General features: G+C 43.6%; 1 protein-coding gene across 1 annotated transcript in view; it reads right to left on the bottom strand.

Annotated features, from left to right (window-relative positions):
* Positions 1–22,923, bottom strand: part of Klp3A (kinesin-like protein 3A) — a 99,727-nt gene that overhangs the window by 2,129 nt on the left and 74,675 nt on the right. The window contains exons 22-25 of the mRNA XM_045739068.2: positions 14,964–15,140; positions 14,128–14,349; positions 9,393–9,629; positions 8,118–8,203 (exon numbers count right to left, since the gene is read on the bottom strand). Of these exons, the coding sequence (XP_045595024.2) occupies positions 8,118–8,203; positions 9,393–9,629; positions 14,128–14,349; positions 14,964–15,140 (722 nt within the window). The remainder of the gene's footprint in view (positions 1–8,117; positions 8,204–9,392; positions 9,630–14,127; positions 14,350–14,963; positions 15,141–22,923) is intronic.

The following is a 22,923-nucleotide window of genomic DNA, read 5'->3' as shown; positions in this document are numbered from 1 at the left end:
ACAACTGTCTGGTAAGCACGCTCAGAGACAGGAGAAACCCAACCCAAATAGGACATCTCCAACCAAGGATCTACACAGAGGCGTCAACAATTCTTGTGCTGTCCAGAGCTCTGACAGCACAAGAGGCCAGGCTTTTCAGGGGCAAACTATTGAAACACACTAAAGAAATTACTGTCAGTGCAGGAGCAGTGCTAAATGAGCACCCAGAGAAGGGAACCCTGAGGCCATGCAAAACAAGCCAAGTCCACACAACAGAGCTGGGATGAACACACACTTGTGAAGCAAATGCCAATATAAAGGTACAAAACCTGAGCAAATGGTTCTCGCAGGACAAAGTCCCGAAGAAAGGCTGATACTTAGCTGAGAGGCAGTAGGACGGTGTCCCGGCAGCACAGCCCAGCAATCGACCACATCAGCGACAGGACTGACCTTGAAGCTGGCTGGTGGCTGTGGCTCACATGGTGGCTGCAATCTGAACAAATGGGTTCTAGCTACTTTTGGGTGAATCAGTTGCTTGGAAGGAATACAGTAGTTTGTAGAGTTGTTTGGCTGTTTTGATGATTTATTTTCTATGAATCTTGTAGTTGTCTATAAAGCTTCACCAATTTTCAGGATGTTTTCCTAGAGTGTGACCAGTGTGACTAAATAAGTGGAACTTATCTCTCTGCTTCTAAGGTTCTAGCTCTGGTCTCTGGTAGGAAAAACGGGACTCCAGCAATTGATGTGACCCAGTAATGGGGAGCCATCTCAAGAGAGCTTCAGGGAGCTACCAAGGTTCTCCTTCAAGAAAGCCAGTATTGAATGTAATGAAAACCTCTGTCTGGTGGATCCTTAGTACCTGGATGGGGTTCTGGGAGTTCTTCTACTCCCCAAACCCAGCCCAGGGTCAGGCTTGACTTGTGAGAGCTTGATTCAACAGGCTGTTGCTTGCAGCAGCGGCCCTCAGGACTACATATCCATCACAGCCTGGCTGGCCTGGCACTTCTTGTAGAAAACTATCTAGTTTTCTCATGAAGGTGTCCACACTATCTCCTTGACTAGCTACCTGGATAGCTCCACTAATTTCAATCCACTCTAGGCTACCTGAGATTTTCACGAGAGTAAGGCAACATAGAGGACACGGCAAACCTCCAATCAGATGTAGATCAGGTCTTTCTATGGGCTACAGAAAATAATATGGTGTTTAACGAAGATAAGTTCCAGCTCATGCGCTACGGAAAAAATGAAAATATAAAAACAAAAACCACGTACAAAACTCAGGCAATGTAAAGGATCTGGGTGTACTCATGTCGGAAGACATGAGTACACAAAGAACACACTTTACAAAGAACACCTTTAAAGAACACAATAAAGTAGCCGTCACAACTGCAAGAAAAATGACAGGTTGGATAACAAGAACTTTTCACACTAGAGATGCTATACCGATGATGATACTTTTCAAAATGCTTGTGCTCTCTAGAGTGGAGTACTGCTGCACAATGACAGACCCTTTCAAAGCTGGAGAAATTGCTGACTTGGAGAGCGTGCAGAGATCCTTTGCTGCTAGAATCCACTCGGTAAAACATCTAAATTACTGGGACCGACTAAAGAGCCTAAATCTGTACTCTCTTGAGTGCAGGCGGGAGAGATACATAATAATTTACAGGTGGAAAATAATTGAGGGGCTGGTCCCAAACCTGCACACAGAAATAACATCACATGAAAAAGAACTAGGAAACAAAAGGCTGGCATACCGAAAGGGAAATTATGAGGAGATGAGAAGCTTCCTAAGGAAAATACCTTGGGACACAGACCTCAGAGCTAAGTCTGTGCAAGATATGATGGACTATGTCACCCAAAAGTGTCAGGAGGCAGTAAACAGATACATCCCGGCCCAAAAGGAAAAATCCGAGAAACAAAAGAAGAATCCATGATATAATAGGGCATGTATGGAAGCAAAGAAACTGAACAAAAGAGCAGTGGAGGAACTTCTGGAATAACAGAACACCAGACAGCAGAGAGAGATACCAGAGAACCAGGAATGAGTACGTCAGGGTGAGAAGAGAAGCAGAGAAAAGTTATGAAAATGATATAGCAAACAAAGCCAAGACCGAACCAAAGCTACTCAACAGTCACATCAGAAGGAAAACAACAGTGAAAAAACAGGTAGTGAAACTTAGAACAGGCGAGGACAGGTATACAAAGAATGACAAAGAGGTGTGTGATGAACTCAACAAGAGGTTCCAAGAGGTCTTCACAACAGAACAAGGTGAGGTCCCTGTGCTAGGAGAAAGGGACGTAAACCAGGCCTTGGAAGAGTTTGAAATTACGAGAGAGGTGGTCAAGAGACACCTGCTGGATCTGGATGTTAGAAAGGCTGTTGGTCCAGACGGGATCTCGCCATGGGTACTGAAAGAGTGTGCAGAGGCACTTTGCTTGCCACTCTCCATAGTGTATAGTAAGTCACTGGAGACAGGAGACCTACCAGAAATATGGAAGACGGTGAATGTGGTCCCAATATACAAAAAGGGCGACAGGCAAGAGGCACTGAACTACAGGCCAGTATCCTTGACTTGTATACCATGCAAGGTGATGGAGAAGATCGTGAGAAAAAACCTGGTAAGCACATCTGGAGAGAAGGGACTTTCGTGACAAATCGACAACATGGGTTCAGGGAGGGTAAATCTTGCCTGACTGGCTTAATAGAATTCTATGACCAGGTGACACAGATTAAGCAAGAAAGAGAGGGCTGGACGGACTGCATTTTCTTGGATTGTCGGAAAGCCTTTGACACAGTACCGCATAAGAGGCTGGTACATACTGGTACATAAGCTGGAGAGACAGGCAGGTGTAGCTGGTAAGGTGCTCCAGTGGATAAGGGAGTACCTAAGCAATAGGAAGCAGAGAGTTACGGTGAGGGGTGAGACCTCCGATTGGCGTGAAGTCACCAGTGGAGTCTCTCAGGGCTCTGTACTCGGTCCTATCTTGTTTCTGATATATGGTATAGATTCATTTCTCTCAATGTTTGCGGACGATGCCAAAATTATGAGAAGGATTAAGACAGAAGAGGACTGTTTGAGGCTTCAAGAAGACCTAGACAAACTGAAGGAATGGTCGAACAAGTGGTTGTTAGAGTTCAACCCAACCAAATGTAATGTAATGAAGATAGGTGTAGGGAGCAGGAGGCCAAATAGAAGGTATAATCTGGGAGAGGAAATCCTTCAGGAGTCAGAGAAAGAAAAAGACTTGGGAGTTGATATCACACCAGACCTGTCTCCTGCAGCACATATCAAGAGGATAACATCAGCGGCATATGCCAGGCTAGCCAACATACGAACGGCATTCAGAAATTTGTGTAAAGAATCATTCAGAACTTTGTATACCACATATGTCAGGCCAATTCTGGAGTATGCAGCCCCAGCATGGTGTCCATATCTAGTCAAGGATAAGATTAAACTGGAAAAAGTTCAGAGATTTGCCACCAGACTAGTACCCGAGCTGAGAGGTATGAGCTACGAGGAGAGACTGCAGGAATTGAACCTCACTTCGCTGGAAGACAGAAGAGTTAGGGGGGACATGATCACTACATTCAAGATTCTCAAGGGAATTGATAGGGTAGATAAAGACAGGCTATTTAACACAAGGGGCACACGCACAAGGGGACACAGGTGGAAACTGAGCGACCAAATGAGCCACAGGGATATTAGAAAGAACTTTTTTAGTGTCAGAGTGGTTGACAAATGGAATGCATTAGGAAGTGATGTGGTGGAGGCTGACTCCATACACAGTTTCAAGTGTAGATATGATAGAGCCCAATAGGCTCAGGAATCTGTACACCAGTTGATTGATGGTTGAGAGGCGGGACCAAAGAGCCAGAGCTCAACCCCCGCAAGCACAACTAGGTGAGTACATGAGACCAGAAGACATGGCCGGATGTGCAGAATACCCCTGTTAAAAAGCAGAGGTCCAACAGATACTCCGAGAGAGAACTATCAACATCAGAGGCCCGAGACTGTTCAACACGCTTCCACTACACATAAGGGGCATAACTGGCAGACCCCTCACAGTGTTCAAGAGAGAACTGGATAAGCACCTCCAAAGGATACCTGATCAGCCAGGCTGTGACTCATACGTCAGGCTGCGAGCAGCCGCATCTAACAGCCTGGTTGATCAGTCCAGCAACCAGGAGGCCTGGTCGATGACCGGGCCGCGGGGACGCTAAGCCCTGGAAGCATCTCAAGGTAGGCCCTTTGAGTCTTTGTAAGCCTACTGTGGATGAAAGGGCAAAACCTGGCCCCCCCTCTCTGTAGAGATGCAGGGAGCTACTAGTTCACTCTAGCTACTAGTTGGGATACTAGTTCAATCTAATCAAGAAAAGATCACCCAGAAAGGTGTGCAAGTCAAAACACACTTTCAGCAGTGTAAAAAAAAAAAAAAATTATGATGAGACATTTCATTACATTCAATGCTGATTTTCTGAGAGTTATGGTAGCTCCTTGAGCTATGTCATCACAAAGAACAAAACAAATGGGTTCTCACTCACCAGAGGCAGAGGAGAGCCGCAGAAAGTAACCTCCAAGAAAGGGGAAATTAACGACCAGATAACCGCCCTAAAGCCAAGCAAGGACCAAGACATTAGAAAACTGCAGACAGAGCTGCAATGAACATGATGGGCCCAAGGGTGCTGGCTAAACTTGATAATATTGTGGATAGTCAGACACACAAAATCTTGGATCCAGAACAGCACAGTGCACTATTATTGGATTGGAGGTAATGGTGAATGGCCACAACCGAACAACAAATGATGCACCCCCTGGTCAAACCAATCAAGCAGCTTTCACCTAAGGAACCTCTCTGGATACCAGCAATCTTATTCTCAGCCAGAAAGGAAGGAGAGGGCTGTAAGGAAAGAAAGACCCCCAGGACCAAAAGAAAATCTTCCCATGTGAAGGAGAGCATGAAGCTCTACAACCTGACAACCAGAAGCAAGGACCAACCAAAAATAAAGCCGGACAGAAACAATCCCCAACTGAAGGAGCAACAGAAAACCAAGGTGAGGAGAGAAAAACCAAAACTTTGTCTAAAGACAAAAGCAGCTCAGGAGCAGGCTGGAGGTGAAAGGTGAAGATGAAGAAAGCTCAGGAGGAGCTTGAGCAGGCTGGAGGTGAAAAACACGACAACTTGTGAAATGTGGCCGATTAAATATTGAGGCTAAATGTCAACAGCAGCAGCTCCGCCTAGGGCAAATGATATACTTGGAGAGGGTTCTGAGAATTCCTTCTACTCCGAGCCCGGCCTGAGGCCAGGCTCGACTTGTGATAACTTGGTCTAACAGCCTGTTGCTTGGAGCGGATCCCAGGCCGACATACCCACTATAGCCCGGTTCGTCCGGCACATTTTACAAGAACTTATCTAAGTGCCTCTTGAATCCATCCAACTTTGTTCCAACAATATTTCTAATGCCTGCTGGGAGGGTGCTGAATACTGGTGGACCTCTGATGTTCAGACAGTGCTCTTTGGTTGTGCCTATGGCACCTCTACTCTTCACTGGTTCTATTCTGTATTTCCTTCCGTATGTTGTTATTCTACTGTGCAAATTTGGGACCTGGCCTTCAAGTATCTTCCACGTATATTATTTGATATCTCTCTTGTCTCCTTTCCAAGGAGTATGTTACGACCCTGGGTTCCTCAGTGGAAACCAGAGGTCAAAATTGAGCTAAATAAACTACCTTATAGTATTGGACGCATCGCGAGCTGCATTTGTTTGTATCTTCCCTGCCAGACATAAGACTATTCTTGTTTCTCAAAGAGCATTTAAAGACTGAGCTTGGGGTTGATTATTAAATAATAAAATAGGCACCAACTATGTTTACTAATACTTTCTAATCATTTGTAAAGTAAACCTGAGTAAAGTTGGGATAGGAATGCTGTACGATTAGTTGAGTAGTCTGCTGGCAGCGAGTGAACTGAGGGAGGAGAGTGGAGATGCTCGCTCTTGTCTGTTGGCGTTCGAGGTGTAAACAGCGGGACTCTGTGGCTGCACCTCTCCCCCCTTCTACCTTTCCTCACCTTCAGTTAAGTATATCCTGTGTTGTAAGTGTGCCTACTCTGGTAGTAAAGATTGGTGAGACCTGGGGGTAGTATTTGCCAGTGTTTTGGGGACCCTAAGTGTAGTGTTGTGTTGTGTTGTATTAGGGTACCACGTGGTCTCACTACCCTAAGCTGCATCAAGCTTCAGTTCTTAACCAGTAGTACTTTACCCTAGCTTGTTCACAGTGTAAACCTTGTATCCTATGTGGACCAAGGCTTTTAACATAAGATAGTGTGGTAAAGTAATTATTATTGTTATTGGTGTGAATGTATATGGGGGGTTGTTAAGGGGTTAATAAATAAGTTAGTTAAAGGAGTATCCATTTTTCCTGTGTAGGAGATCTATGATCAACCTCTAGGCTGACTATTGCTGTAATAAGCCACTACAAGTTTATTTTTATATATTTAGTGGGGGCCGGGCCTTTGAGATCTCCCATATTTGATGACTCTTAATGCTAACTACTGCCCCTACATCCATTAACACTAGACTCCCCATAGAACACACTTTTATTTGTAACAGTACATTTTGAGAGTGTTGAGACGGTCCCAATAGTTTAGAAGTTTTATCATTTTTATGTGTGCCGTATATGTTCTGTATACAGTACAGCATGTTCTTCCCGTGTATATTAGGCAACAGTAACCTATCATGAGCATGAGCAGCCTATCCACAAAAAGACAAAAACAAAAGGACCTCTGGTACAGAAAGTGAAGACATGTGACATTTAGAAGCTAAATTCAATTAATCTACATTGGCACCCCTGTGGCAGAAGAACACACACAAATTAACACTTTCGCGCTATCTGGACGCGCCGGCGCGTTCGGTTTCGTCTAACGTAAACGCATAGTGGACATAAAGTTATGTCTACTTTTAAAATATTTGTATAAAATTCAATTTTTATCCGATTTACTTTGGGTTTGTTTCAAACTGCGCGCTATGAGGCTCTCTTTCTCACCACTAGGCTGCATGGTACAATAAGTTCATGAAAGGTGTGGATAACTTCGATCAAATGGTATTTTGTCCCAAACGGGTTGCAGGTGGGTGACTTTAGCCGTTTATACTGGTAATTCTTCCCCCATATCATGTATTATATGCACATGTCTGTTTAGGGAATTTTATTCCGATCAATATACAACCAAAAATAACTGTGTGCAACAAGTATAATCTTGACAAACATAACAAAAGTAAAAATATTTCGTGTGTGTTTGACGCTCACTGATATGTTCCAGCGTTGTTTTATATTTGTCGCTATTCTAACTTACGCTTTGTTGATATTTTTTACCTATGGGCAAATAGAACATTCTATTGCGAACACATTGACATAAAAATGAATGACGTACATAGAAAATTAATGTCATGAGAGTGAAATAAGTATAAACTTTCAAAGCGCCGTGCGTCGTCCCGTCACCGATACCGGGTAACAATTTCACCACTTCCCACACTCTTGCAGGCGGGCTGCATCATTATTCTATGCTTATATTCATATCACCGTGTTGGGAATTTCATTGCGAGTCCATTGATACCAAAATTAACGCTGTAGAACAAGTGTGGAGGTGATTACAATCCCAAGAGTAAAAACATTTTGTTGCTGATGGGCGCTCACGGCGAGTCATCTACGTAGTTATTTATTTGGTGCTGGTATCCCTATATGTTTCGTGACTTATTTTACAAATGTTCTTCTAGAGAATTTTATTGCGAACACGTTGGTACCAAAATGAAATACGTAGCATGAGAACTAAGGTCAGAAGAGTAAAAAGAGTATACACATTTTTGTTTTTACGCTTAAGCGATAAAAACGCAGCGCGCACATTCGGTTGGCTGAGTGACCTTTGCGGAGAGTGCGAAAGTGTTAAGAGCAAGTTCTATTGACATTACGCATTAAATTCACACACTTATTCACCGAGCAATTTCTAAATGGTTAAATGACCCTGTACAGTCTTTTCAAAATTGTCATATCCTTGCACATTGTATTATGCCTTTCAAGAGCGGATGCACTATGCCCTAAAACTATGTACTCGTTCATGTATTTACTATCTTCAGAAGGTCCTACCTTTGTCTCTTGTTAATATTCCTTTCCTGGAGAGGGAGAGCTGTGATGTCAAATGTTGAATTTAGCAGAGTATCACTTTTGCTGACCTGAAACAAAAGAAATGTTAATACAAAAATTAAGTAACTTTTTTCTGATGTTACAGCAGTCACTTCTCATGGGAAACAAAATAATAAAAAACTTTTGGGTCCCCTAAAATTGTGTAGGAAGGTAACCTTCGGTGACCAGGAGAAGACCTGGTCAAGGACCGGGCTGCGAAGCACATTTTGGGGCTGTTGAGGCCCGAAATCATCGCAAGGTAAGGTAACAAGAACATACAGAAGATTAACTTTACTGAGATCACTAACAACTTTAGATGCAAATGCCAAAAGAAACTACACACACTACATCAGAGAACTGAGGCAGACCCCTGGCTACCTCCCTCCTTCCTCCATATGAGGGGGAAGGCGGGGCATACGAGTTGGCGCTAATTTTATGAAACATCAATCATTTGTTTGCATTGTTGGCCAAGTTCTACAGCAATTTCTCGAGATTGGTCTTAAAACACCAGTAGTGGTTTGGTTTGGTTTCGTTGACTTTCTGGGTGCTTTCCTCAGTGGTGACATACATGAAAATCTTAATATATAAATGCCACTGCTCCCTGCACCTCCTGTGAGGGGGACAGGTTCTGGTTCCCGGTAGGCCATAGAAATGCACAACCGATAGGACCTAGTAGTGACACTATCTGACACAGTAACTTCAAGGAGCCACAAGGAGCTCCTCCCAGAATAGTTTGTACATTCACTAAACCCTGCCACCTGGTGGCAGTTGACATGGAGGATAACTTGTTAGTTTTTAGCAGGTCATAACAGGTTTCTTTCAATTTTTGGTTCATATATATTTCTCAGAATTTTGAGTCGTTCAACATAACAAAATTTTTAAAAATTAAAACTATCACTACACTCTTAAATCAAATACAATTTTCTTAGTGTATAACTTCCACACTTGTCATGATTTACCGAACAACCTAACATGACATAACAGTTTTGATAGCCTCAGAGCCTGGGGTCAATGTAATAGGATGTTGAACCTTTTCTCTAGCCACCTGGAAACTAGCTACATTTTGTATTTGAAGACCAAAACCTGCTGAGTGACCAGCTGTTGTTGCAATGGAAAGTTTAAAGAGATGACACGAAACTTATCACAATAGGGAACCAACTTGGCAATTTTAAAAAATCTTTGATGGTAGCCCATCTTTATTATAGACTTACAAAATACAGTACAGTAGTTAATACTTACATCTGATATGCTTGAATTTGGCGTATTTCTGTTCTTGCACTTCAAAAGTAAACATTTACACTTCATGCTACAAGTAGTTGCATTCTTACGACAGGCACACATTTTTTTGGAACAATCTCCTTTGCATCCACATTTTGTGTCCCCGTTTGAGTCGCGCTTCAAAAGAGTTCTTCTGGTCTTCTTTCCAGCACTTTCTTCATCATTTTCACCATTCTCCCGTGAAGTCCTTATGCCTTGCTACAAAAAAATAAACAAATGCAAGCACAGTATTCTAGTTGTATCAAGAAGTGAATATAATCTAACCACACACAAATGTTATATTTGATATCTACTGATGAATATACATACTTTAATTAAATTTCCGAAGCCAACTTAACCCTTAAAGGACGCAAATTGTATACGTAAAACTTTGCAATTCTTCTCATACTGCACACGTTTTCTTAATAAATGAGGAAGGAACTCTATTCTACATCAACAACCCTCATACCATTTTCATGTTTACAAATTGAAAACACCCTCATTAAAAAATAAAGTTCTGTGTGTTTTAACAAGTGTTGTTCTAGGATGAAAGCTACATTCGTGGTGTCACACCTGGTCGGCCGAGCGGACAGCACGCTGGACTTGTGATCCTGTGGTACCGGGTTCGATCCCGGGCGCCGGCGAGAAACAATGGGCAAAGTTTCTTTCACCCTATGCCCCTGTTACCTAGCAGTAAAATAGGTACCTGGGTGTTAGTCAGCTGTCACGGGCTGCTTCCTGGGGGTGGAGGCCTGGTCGAGGACCGGGCCGCGGGGACACTAAAGCCCCGAAATCATCTCAAGATAACATCTCAAGAAGATACCCTATAATATTCGTCACACGACACTTTTAAACTGCTGACGGTTTTGGCATCAACCATCTTCTCGTTTATATTGTTCGAACCGCCCACAACTCTTTTCGCAAAGAAAAGTTTCATTTTCTTGCACCTCTGATTTCTAAGCTGGAGTCTGTGGCCTTTTGTTCCAGACGTTAACATTTTTAAATATTTCTCTTTGTTAACTTTGTCGATTCCTGTCACAATTGTGTGTGTACTCACCTATTTGTGCCTGCAGGATCAAGCATTGATTCTTGGATCCCACCTTTCTAGCCTTTGGTTGTTTAAAGCAATTACTCTTATCCTCCTTCCCTATCATACCTAGTTTTAAAGCTATTAATAGTGTTTGCTTCCACAATGTGCTCCTCTAGTTCATTCCACAACTACTCTCACACTAAAAGAAAACTTTCTAACATCTCTATGACTCATCTGAGTTTCTAGCTTCCACCCATGTCCCTTGCTCTGTTGGTATTCCATGTGAACATTTCGTCTATTTCCACTTTGTCAATATTTGTTATGCTGCTATTGTATCTCCCCGCTCCCTCCATATTTTTTTTTATAAAATTGTCAGGTTCATTTTCTTCAGTCACTCTTTATATCCCATCCCATGCAACTCCGGGACTAGACTCGTCACAAATTTCTGAACCTTTTCCAGTTTCTTTGTGTGTTTCTTTAGGTGGGGGCTCCATGATGGGGGATGCATACTCTAAGTGGTCTCACATAGGCAGTGCAAAGCGCTCTGAATGGCTCCTTATTTAGGTTTCTGAATTATGTTCTAACTTTTGCTAGCATAGAGTACGCTTGTTACAGTATCGACACCGTTGCTGGAGTGAGGCGTGGCAATTTCGGCATCATTTATGGACCTGCACTCGAACTCCAAGGCATTAGGCGAGACGCAGACAATGCCATCTGTTGGCGGAGGTGAGGCATCTATGAAAGGCTCCCGTTTCATTCCTCAATTAGGGAGTGAGGTCGATAATGGTGACCTCTGGTGAGTGAAGTAACGATATCAACGCCATCTAGACTGCATTCAATTGCATTTGTAGTTCCCCGGTGACAGATTCTCATTCTTTGTTCTCCTTGTATACTTTGTCTGGCTAATGACTTATGTTGACCGACATGCCCGAGATTGGACCAAGAGAAGTTACAAGACGACAGTAGTGGCCACATGCTGAGAAGTGCTGCTAGTGTGTAGCTAGGAAACGTCTGCCAGGGTGTTACAGACTTCTGGAAATGATTATCTGTGTCCCCCGTCAGCATGCTGCTAAAGCCCTCTGTCAGTGTGTTTCTGGAGAGCAAATTGCAACATCCTGACGATATGGTGTGTGGACTGGCCAGTGTTGAGGAAAGTAAACTCGCCGGTGATTACCATTGAACATGGACGACGTATACTCGAAGATAATGGACTCCCCGGGTTTGATTGATTGATGAAGATTAAGCCACCCAAAAGGTGGCACGGGCATGAATAGCCCGTAAGTGGTGGCCCTTTTGAGCCATTACCAGTATCAAGAGCTGATACTAGAGATCTGTGGAGGTGCGACTGCACCCTGCGTGATGGGAGATGTCTCCCGACCACCGGGTTTTGAAGAACACTGCATATATACCGAGTGTCCTATGTGAAAGTGACACTGTGTACGTAAGTGTAGTTATACTTCGATAGATAATATATTAGTGAAGGTGTTATTGCATCTTGTTTACCCCCTTTTATTCCTTGCAAAATTACTTGCTACTGCCAATTCTTGATAACTTACCATTGACTTGGGGTGCACTCACAGAAGAGGAGGCTCTAAGGCCCATTAAGTACAAACAACCCAGTTACTGGCTCAAGTAGGCCGTAACATCGCTGCTGTCATTATCCAATTTATGTGTGCCTCAGGAATTAGATTTGATGTTATGTCCATTTCCAGGTCCCTTTCTCAAATTGTCACAGGAAGATAGTTTCCCTTCATTGTGTACTAACCCTTTGGGTCTCCTTTGATCTCCCGTTACCTATTCCATTTCCCTAAGTTTACACTTACTCGTGTTGAACTCTAGTAGTCATTTCTCTGACAATCTCTGCAGCTTGTTCAAGGCCCTATTGAAAAATATCCTACAATCCTCATCTGTCATAACTTGTCATTAATTTCGTATAGTCCGCGAACATCAACACACAGGACTAGACTCCTGTAGACATGTCGTTCCTGTATATTAGAAATATAACTGGTCCCAGCACCAATCCTTGAGGTACTCCACTCGTTACAATTCACCAGTCTGATTTCTCACCCCTGACAGCTACTCTCTCGCTCCTGCCTGTTAAGTAATTCTTAACCCAAGCTAGGGCTTTTCTGCTTACTCCCACCTGCCTCTCAAGGTTGAATAGTCGTTTCCTGTGCGGTACTGTGTCAAAGGTTTTCTGGCAGTCCAGAAATATGCAGTCTGCCCATCCTTCCCTCTCCTGCCATATTCTTGTTATTTTAGCATAGAATTCCAGGTTTGTTAGGCATGATTTTCCTTCTCTAAACCCATGTTGGTGTTTATTTATAAACCTAATGTTCTGCAGCTGTGTAACCAGTCTGAACCCATGTTGCTAATGTTCTGTAGGTGTGTAACCAGTCTTAACCGATAATTCTTTCGAGTACTTTACAGGGGGATGCTCGTCAGTGATACTGAGTTAAGTATCTCTTCCCTATATCCTTTTTTTAAAATTAGTACATTTGCCTTCTTCCAGCAACTGGGCAACTCTCCCTTTGTAAGTGACTCATTATAGATCCTTGCTAGAGGCACGCTGAGGGCCTGCGCTGCCTCTTGGTATCCACGGTGATACACTGTCTGGTCCAACTGCTTTAGTTTCATCCAGTGTTGTCAGCCACTTCATTACCACCTCTGCTGTCACCTCTATATCTGTTAGTTTCTCCTCTTGGGAGATCTCCTTTTCTAGCAATGGGAGCTGTTCAGGCTCGGTTGTAAACACACTATGGAAACGCATTCAGTGCCTAGCACATTTCCTTGTCGTTTTCTGTATATGCCCCTTCTGTTCTCCTTAGTCTTTTTACTTGGTTGTTCACTGACATTTTTCCTTCTTATATGACTAGAAATTTAGGTTGCTTTTTTGCTTTCATTGCAATATCGTTTTCATAATTCCTTTTCGATACATTCCAAGCTCTGTTGCCTCTAATCCTCTTGTCCTCTGTCCTTTCTCCACTCCCTCCTGCTTCTCATTTTTGCTTCCTAGCACTGTCAATTACACCATGGGTTTTTATATTCCATCCTAATTTGTTCCTTTATTGTTAGTATAAAACTCTTTTCAACCTCCTTGCATTTCCACTTGACTAGGTCCATCATGCACTTTTTTTTCTTGGTTCCTCTTTTCACTGCACTTCCAAATATTCTCCTATCCTCCTGTAATTAATATATGTATGTATGTATATGTCTTGTCACCTCACCCAAAACTTTTGTACCATGTCACCTCATCCTATAGAGTATAAGTATGAAGAATTTGTGTGTAAATTAAGTCTTTGAAAATGTAATACGAATTACGAAACGCGTTCAGGCGTAAGACAATTAAAAAATTAATTTTGGAGAATTGTTATTTTTATTACCACCAACAGTGAAGAAAAACTTAATATAATAAATAATAAGAAATATTGAGAAAAATAGTAAATAATAAGAAATATTGAGAAAAATAGTAAATAATAAGAAATATTGAGAAAATTCGGGGTAGAATTATTAATCTTACCTTTTCGGTCATATTCAACAACGTATGTATATGTATGTATGTATGTATGTATGTATGTATGTATGTATGTATGTGTGTGTGTGTACACATATACATATTGGCATGTGTGCACAAGTTTGAGCATACAGATAAAAACCATGAAAAAATATTGTCAACGGGAAACTTACTGTTATCTGTTTGATTTTTTTAAAGAGTGGTGTTTTGCACCAATCTGGATCATCCTTTTCATCTTCATCAACAGCTTCTTCTTCTGTAATATATTCCACCTCCTCCTCCTCCTCCTCCTCCTCGTCGTCTTCTGTTCCTGAAGACAGCAAAACAACATCTGCCTTCTTGGCTTTGGACTTCACATTAGTGGGATTATTTGCTCTGCCCAAGTTCAAAGGTACCTGTAAGAAACATATTTCATGTGTGTGGGAAGACTCATATTAAAAACAACCTTGCCAAGCATAGTCACACCTCAAAAATACAAGCTTCCATATAATTTATATTTTTTAGGTTATTTACCACCAAATTTCCCACATTTCCCAGATTTTTTGAGAAATTGAAAATCAACCATAAATTTTGTTTTAATTATGCTTAAAAGCATAATTTTTGGCAAAGGCACTAATTATTTTTCTATTGTGCACTAATCTAATATAATAAAAAATGTGATTTGAAAAACAGTGCAACCTCGATTCGTGAACTATATCCTAACATCACCGATTCATTGGAGCGAAGGATTCGTGGTAACAGATGTCTTCTGGAACCATTTGTCAGATACTATTTTTTAAGAAAAATACATTGCTTCAGCTGTTTCTTTCTTCTAATGTTGCTTCTATGTATGAAAATCATTAATCCTCCAACTGTGCACAGAGACTAGGCTTTTTTTTAGGTCCAGATTTAAAACTCTCATGGATACACGGGGTGTATCCACATGTATCCAAACACGTGGTCTAACCAAACACTGCTACTGCTACACCATTAACTAAATTTGTATATAAAGATAAGGTTGGAAAGTTACCTGGGCGTTTCTAATGCTTGAAACGTCACCAATCTGCTTCTTCAGTTGCTCACACTCTTGAGTCTTTGCCTGAAGTTCTTCGTGTAATTCAGAAAGGCGAGCAATTTCAACTTCCTGGAACTTTAATCTTTCTCTGAGAGCATTATCCTCTTCAGACTGATTTGGTCCCACTTCACCCTAAAAAAATATCAAAACAAAAATCAAATGTTAAACATTAACTACCTTCAGGTTATCAACAATATAATACAGTGGAGAGAAACATACAGGTAGGAAAATGAAGGACACATACCTGGAAAGGGTCTCAGAAATTCTACTGGGAGTTATCGAGTTCTACCGATAACTTGTGATAAGTTTTTGCAAGTCTTATCGACTTGTGATAACTTGTTCCAACAGGCTGTTGCTTCGATCAGCCCGCAGGCCCACATATCTACCATATCCTGGTTGGTCTGGCAGTTCTTGCAAGAACCTGTCTAAGTGCCTCTTGAATCCACCCACCTTTGTTCCAACAGTATTTCTAATGCCTGCTGGGAGGGAGTTGAACAGCTGTGGGCCCCTGATGTTCAGAGAGTGCTCTTGTATGTGCGTATGGCACATACATACTCACTTTGCTTTGTTTTGCACATCATCATCATCTTGATAGTAGGTGCAGTTTGCATGAAGGGTTTGTCCTCCCAATGACTGCACTAGTGCAGATGTTGGTAGAGGCGTTTATGTTGAAGATGATAAGAGTTTCAAAAGTGCTTGTTGCGTTGCGCTATAGACAGAGGAGTGGCGACTAGAACAGAGGTGTGTGTTAGAGGGAGACTTGTCGCACTGTAGGGCGGTGTGTTGTGTTTATGGCGTCAGCTGATCCTTGGTACTGCGACGAGGCAGTTGTTTTCTGTGTTTAGCTGTTGGTGGCGCCAGGTATAAATGTGGCGCGGGTCAGATGTGACCCAATTTGTTGGTCGATTGGAGATATTTAGCCAGTGCTTTGACTATTTGGTATTTTTCTTGTAACGAGTGGTCACCGCCTCCTAATATATACTCGATGGTAAAGGGTATTTTGAGTGAGATAAGTACTTGTTTAAAATTTACTCTGGCACTATAATGTCGGAAGCAGTGAAGGAGATAGTGTTCGATTGTTTCAGGCACCTGACAGTGGATGCAGAGTTCGTTGATGTCTGTTCTGTACTTAGAGCTGTGTGCTGCTAGTTTGGTGTGTCCCAGCCTTAATCTGGTCATCGCTATATCAATTTCTCTGGTTTTATATCTGACATGTTTCCAAGTTTCCCATTTCTTTTTAATGGACCCATAGTACAAAGGTGAGCATGACGTTTTCCATTTCGTTGCAAAATCTTGGGTGATGGTATTTTCGAAGGCTCCTTTACGTGCAACATGGGGAATTGGATGACGGGTAATGTGAGGTGTATTGTGCATTGCTTTGGCTAGTTGATCTACTAGTTCATTATGGAGAATACCACAATGCGCTGGGACCCATTGGATAGAGGTATCATAACCGTTCAATCGATGTTCATGAAGAAGTTGAAGACATGGGTAAACAAACTCCTTGCACGTTTTTGAAGAGTACGTAATTGCTTGAATCGCACTCTTGGAGTCACTGCAGATTGTATGTCCCGATTGGTAATGTTGTGATTATTTGGAGAGCTTGATATAAGGCATATAATTCAGCTGTGAAAACAGATAGTTGGTTTGGTAACCGCCATCCCTGCTTGAGATGGTATTCCGGTATCCATACAGCGCTAGTGACCGAGGGGACGTTGTTCATGATGATGCAAGATCCATCTGTATAAATCGCTGTGGTATTTGGGTAGCAATTTTTCATTGTTGAGAGAAAGACTGAGGCTATGGCTGAGTTTGGTGCAGACTTTGGAATGTTGTCTTCGAGTTGTATTGCTGTATTAGGAGTTGTAAAAAGCCAGGGTGGAACAGGGGGAACAGTAAGTTGGGTTTCCGAGTTTTGGAGTAGAGAGAGGTCTATAGTATTGAGGTTATTTGTAGCCCGTGTGAGGAAAGGTGAGTGATTGGTTGGGAAGCGGGGGTTATGTGGGTTAACTGTTGGGTTAATTTATGATCTGTATGGGTGTGTCTGGTGAGCAGTGGTACAGAGTGACAGATAGTTGGCACACATTATGTCTCGTCTGGTGGCTAAGCTTGTGAGGCCCGTTTCCCCGTAAAGTCCGAGGATAGGAATGGAACGCATTGCGCCACATATAAGTCGCATGGCATTGTTTTGGATGACCTCTAGGCTCTGTAGGTTAGTAGGCACAGCCGACGCATATGCTTGGCAACAATAGTCTAGTTGGCTGCGAATGTAGGTTGTAGAAACGGAGCAAGATTTTATGGTGTGCTCCCCAGGTGGTGCCAGTGAGGGCTTTAAGTATGGCGAGTCGGGAATGTGTCGTCTGTTTAAGATGTTGAATGTGTGCTTTCCAGGTAAGTGAGGGCGAGTCTAAGTGCATGCCAAGGTATTTATGTTCTTGTACGTGTTGGATGGTAGTGTTGTGTATTGTGAGGGTGGGTAGATGAACAAGTCTTTTTTAGTGAAAATTTGATAATAGGTTTTGGTAGTCCTAACTTGAAGGCCCCATTGTTGTGTCCAATCTATGAGGTGGTCAAGTGCTGTTTGCATTGTTGAGATTGTATTAGGTAAGGCATTGTCTGAATAATACAGTGTTAAGTCGTCGGCGTACGCCGAGAGGTGAACAGGATGGGTGTTAGGCAAATCTGCTAAGAATGCAGCAAAAAGAGTTGGGCTTAGTATGGAGCCTTTTGGGACACCCGTTTGTATTGGGATGTCATCGGAAAACTCGCCTTGTATATAGACTTTAGAAGTCCTGTTCGTAAGATAGGAATTTAACCATAAAAGTAATCTTCCCTGTACTCCTAAACGCGCAAGCTTTGCGAGGAGGCAAGCATGAGGAATGCTATCAAAAGCTCCTTTGAGGTCTAAGTAGAGAACAATACAAAATTTGCTGCTTCTGAGGGAGGTGCGGATTTCATGTTCAAGGCAGAGTATTTGATCGAGTGTGGAGCATTGCGGTCGAAATCCAGCTTGGAGTGACGGTATAATATGGGATGGGTCTTTTCCTGGTTTAAGGAACGGAAGAATAATACTGGTCTGCGATTGTGAGGGAATATTTCCGTGAGTCCAGCATAGGTTGTAATAGTTTAGGAGAGTACTATGTGCAGTTGATGGAAGATATTTAATGAGTTCATATGGAATTCCATCCTCTCCAGGTGCCTTGCCAAGAGGTAGGTGGGTTAAGGCTAATTGTAGCTCGCTTAAGGTGTACATGTTGTCGACGCCGGGTATGGGTAGCAGTATGGCACGGTCAATTTCTTGTCTGAGGGGGAGTTCTTGGGCATGAAAGAAGGGTGTTGAGAGGTTAACTTTAAAGACCACGCTGCCGTTAGAACCATGTAAGCATAAGGGTAGCTGCCAACATAGGAACAGCATATAAAAACAAATGAGGACTTTTAAAAAAAATATAAGTTTGCATCAAGACCAGTAACAGTTAAGAAGACTAAAATATGAAGAAATTGCGCTGGAGAAAAGACAGTTATGATCAATAGGTACAAAATACCAAAGGAAAAAGACATTCAGCAAGAACATTTGCACGCTCCTGAGGTGTTTGACAGCGTGAACCGTTGATCATCGGGAAACGAAGGGAATGTTGGGCGACCTTTAATGCTGTTAAATGTAGCCCAGACCTTTGAATGTGGCGTAGTGGGTGTGAGGCTATCACAAAATTTTGCCCATGATGCTCGCTTTGCTGACAGTATGTTTTTTTTTGGCTTCTGCTGTAGCCCGCTGGAGATTAACCCAGTTCTGTAGGGAGGGTTGACGTCTTTGTTTTTGTATGGCTCGGCGGCGTAAAGCGACTGTTCGTGCACATTTCGCGTTCCACCACGGTTTAAGTGGTTTGTTGGACCTATGTCCTGAAGTTTTCTTGAGCATTTGGGTGGCTGCAGAAATTATGGCCGAGGTGATTGTGGACAGTCGCGTGTTTGGGACGATGTAGACCCAAACAAGCGTGTTTTGCACATTGCCAGTGAACATTTTCCCCTCCCCCCATTTTTTGGCAATATATTTACAGTATATTGCATACTGCCACTATGCTTTCAGAAAATACAGAAAATATTTTCTTTCAGATTTTCATAGGTGAAACCAAGAGGAAACACACTGTGATGAATTTTGAGCAAATAATAGATCATATAAAAGTACAGTAACTGAATCTGGCCTTCCTAGATAAAAACATGTAAATGTTATGCTAAAAGTGAGTGATGTAGCTATACACAAAAGAAAAGTTCTTCATGTTTCTTGGGGTTAAAAGTGTTGATGAGGCTGAAGTGGTACAGGCAGACACTTGACAAACCTAAGAAACCAGTGCCAGGATGATCAAGTAGTCAGCCTTAAAGCATGCATGTAACAAACTTTGGCCTATAGATGGTTTGTTTCCTGTCATGGACAATGATGTTGCAGAATTTGAAGGATTTGGTGCAAGGAAAATAAGTGAAAAAAAAGATGAGATTAAGGAAAGAGCTCCTTGCCTTTGTTAAGGAAATAAATGCAGTCCGGACAACTGAGAAATGAACTGATCAAAGACAATCTTGAGGAAGAAGTGGCTGCATGGATTGTGTGAGATAGACATGTTTCTACTTCACCAAGCATGACATTATCATAATGTGGTGACAGAAATTGCCAGATAAACTTGCAGGATTCAGAAGATTTATCAGAGGGAGAGGACGAAACACACAGAAGAACTAAAGCAAGAATAGAAGAGGTAGAGAAGAGCTGTGAAGTCATTTTAAAGTTCAAGCAAAAGGAGCAGAAGTAACATCAATACGAAACGCAAGATGCAGCAGCTCCACCAGCGCCGCACGATACAAGACAACAGTATTCAGCATAAGATAAGTCCTGGAACAACCACGAAAGGAAGGACAAGACAACCCTATTAGAGACATAAGTATACCTACGCAGTGACAGGAAAAACCGGAAGGACCGCCAGGAAACTTCATACTGCCGCCGAGACGAAGCACACAGACAGGAGACCAACAACGAAGACAACTGTGCACCATACAAATGATGATAGACCTCGAGTCAGAAACTCCAGACGCAAAGACTAGAGAAGAAGAACGAACCAGCCTCGAACCGGGCTGGCAAGACAGCCTAGGAGCCAGAGCTCAAGCGGATTTCAAGGAAGAAGCGAGCACCGCCTGCCGACACGCAATTTGAGAAGCAAAAAAACAGCGAAACAACATCCCGCAGGAGTGTTGCAAACGATGCACGCACTGCAGAGGGCAATGCACCAGACCCAGAGACAGCCCCCAGCGCCTCCACATCCAATATAAGCCAGCCCAAGGACAGCTCAAGGAGGGAGAAGAAATGCAGGGCCGAAGCCAACAGACCATGTGTGCACAAATCCTCTGCGACCAATGCAGCCGAAAGGGAAGGAACCTGCACATGAAGCTGCATCACACCAACATCCCACGGAAGGGCACGGGCAAACAAACACGCATTGAGGTACTCAAACTCGCTCTACAGGAAAACCCGAGCCACCGTATGAGACTCCCTCCACTCAAGCATGCAGGATCGACAGAACATATGCCAAGCCTCCAACGAGAAGAGAGGGCAGTCTGCTAACCAGGACGACTCCAGAACTTCATAACGAACCCAGTAAGGTTATACACAAAGGAACACGGATCCATTACGAAAGCGTAATCCAGGTCGCGCAGGAGGTAAGCCACAAGGGCTTCCTGCACAACATGGGATGGGAAGCAGGAAGCCGAAAACCTCCAGAAGGACGGGACTGAAGAACTCACAGGATCACGGAACCGAACCCGGGGAGGGGGTAGATGCCAAATCTAATTCGTATGAGGAAGGAGTGAAAGAGAACCCCTCTCCTTGTAACACCAAGCCTTGCTCCAAGGGTAAAAAAAAAAGCTGGGGGGGGGGGGGCAATGGGGCCCCAAGGCTCCCAAGTCAACCCCTCTCCCGCCCCAGTAACCTCACCCCGAGGACCTGGGGCCAAGCCGTCTTCCAAATCCCCCACCTCTACAGAAAAGGCAGGAGCAGCTGAAAAAGCAGGAACGAAGGGGGCATACTGGTCAGACCCAGAAGCTCCGGTTGGGGGACCAAGCTCAAATACCTCCGCCGCCACTTCGAAAGGGAACTCCTGAGACTGCCGGAGTCCCAGCACCAACTAGACCCTGCCCCGACTCTGAAACCCTCAATCATTTCGGAGGGGGAAGGAACCTGATGAACAACCCAAGGGGAAGGACAAGGAGGGGCGGACGGAACCAAAGTCGAAGCGACTCCCACCCCCAAGTCCGGGCAGTCTCGGGCCATCCGGTGAAGCAACCAACCTACCTATCGCACTGCAGCAACCTAAACCTAGCATGCAATGGCCCAGCTGCCTGCACCCTCATATCATGAGCAGTAGCTTGGGTGAACTGGAGTACGTACAAACAACAACGTTGCACGACCACGGGACAAATCTGTCACCCTGAGAAAAGGAGACAGCAACTGTCAACCTCGCACAAAGCGAGAGGGGTTTCAGGGGTTGCATCCATCGGACCAAAGAGCCCCAGCGGGGATTTCCAGGGCCTTTAGCCTTCGAAACACGCTAAGGAAAGCCCAGGCAGGGCGGTCTATCACCGAGCGGTAAAACTCCAAGGGTGGTCTATCACCGAGCAGTAAAAGACACAGCGGAGGTAAACCCCAAGGTGACTTGTGAAGGTGGCCCCAAGCCCACAGGGCAGTACAGTACTTACAGGGCACATAATGAAGGAAACCCTAGACTCATGCAGCCCAAGTAATTGAAGAATATTACTTCTGGCTCGCTCACCGATCGTAGAGACAGGAGCACGCCACAAGGCACAGCCCAGAAACAAAATCTGGAGCCAGATGTACACGACCTTGCCAGCAACACATCAGCTTAAGAACTGAAGGGTGGATCGCCGGCGTGAGGGTCTGAGGCTCCCAATTTTCCCTCCTGGGGAGGGGGGGAAAATGTGCGCAGTGCGCAGACAGCGGTGTGGCAACATGATTACGTCATGCTAGTGTCCTAATTTTCATTTGGGGAGTTCTGTCCACACGTTTGGCTTTCGGTAGCAATATTTTCACAAGAATTGGTGTTTGTTTTGGGGTGCCTACCTTTCTTGGTGCCAGACCCAGTCGATGGCAGACACAGAATGCTCCCAACCACACGGGGGTTTCTATAGACCATTGCTTCTCGTGCTTCTCTGAGGGGGGCTAGGTTCTGGCTCGTGGTCCCCGGTAGGCAAGAACTCCATGCACATTGAATGATGCTAGAAAGTCAATATATCCAGATCAGCCAGGATAGTTCCAGGAAACCAATGGGGCTTCAAAGAGGTGGACCTTGGATGGTCCACCCGATGGGAAAAGAACAGAATTGAGAGAACCATCCGCGAGAATGTGAAACACATCTTATGTGTAAACCGCTTGCATCACCAAAACCCCAAGCCACACAAAGACCGGTTAAGAACGAAGTGAACCCTCACAGCGCAGTGAAAGTACCACTTGGAAATGTCAAAATGGAAGTGGATAACCAAGCATTAAACTGGCAATAAAAATGCAAGATTAGTATATCAGTGGAGAAGAATGTGATTGATAAAGATTAAGCCACCCAAGAGGTGGCATGGGCAAGAATAGCCTGTACAGTGGAGAAGGTTAAACTAGCATAGAGCATCACAAGGTCGAACTAGCATCTACCTAGGTTATCTAGATTTGATTTCGGGACTTAGCATCCCCGCGGCCTGGACCTCGGCCAGGCCTCCATTTTGTTACACATCCCCAGTGTAAGAGCATTACTAGGTCGATTTCCTGAAGGAGAATATCACCATGGAAAAATGCTTAGGTCCAGATTTTCTGGTCTTCTGGGTCAGAAGAGCTGGAACCAAAGCTGAATCAGCCACCAAGGAGCCAGAAAGATCA

Source organism: Procambarus clarkii, chromosome 36 (assembly GCF_040958095.1).
Source record: "Procambarus clarkii isolate CNS0578487 chromosome 36, FALCON_Pclarkii_2.0, whole genome shotgun sequence".
In the NCBI taxonomy this organism is placed as follows: Eukaryota; Metazoa; Arthropoda; class Malacostraca; order Decapoda; family Cambaridae; genus Procambarus; species Procambarus clarkii.
The sequence above is the reverse complement of the archived record's forward strand: the minus strand, read 5'-3'. Positions and strand labels throughout refer to the sequence as shown.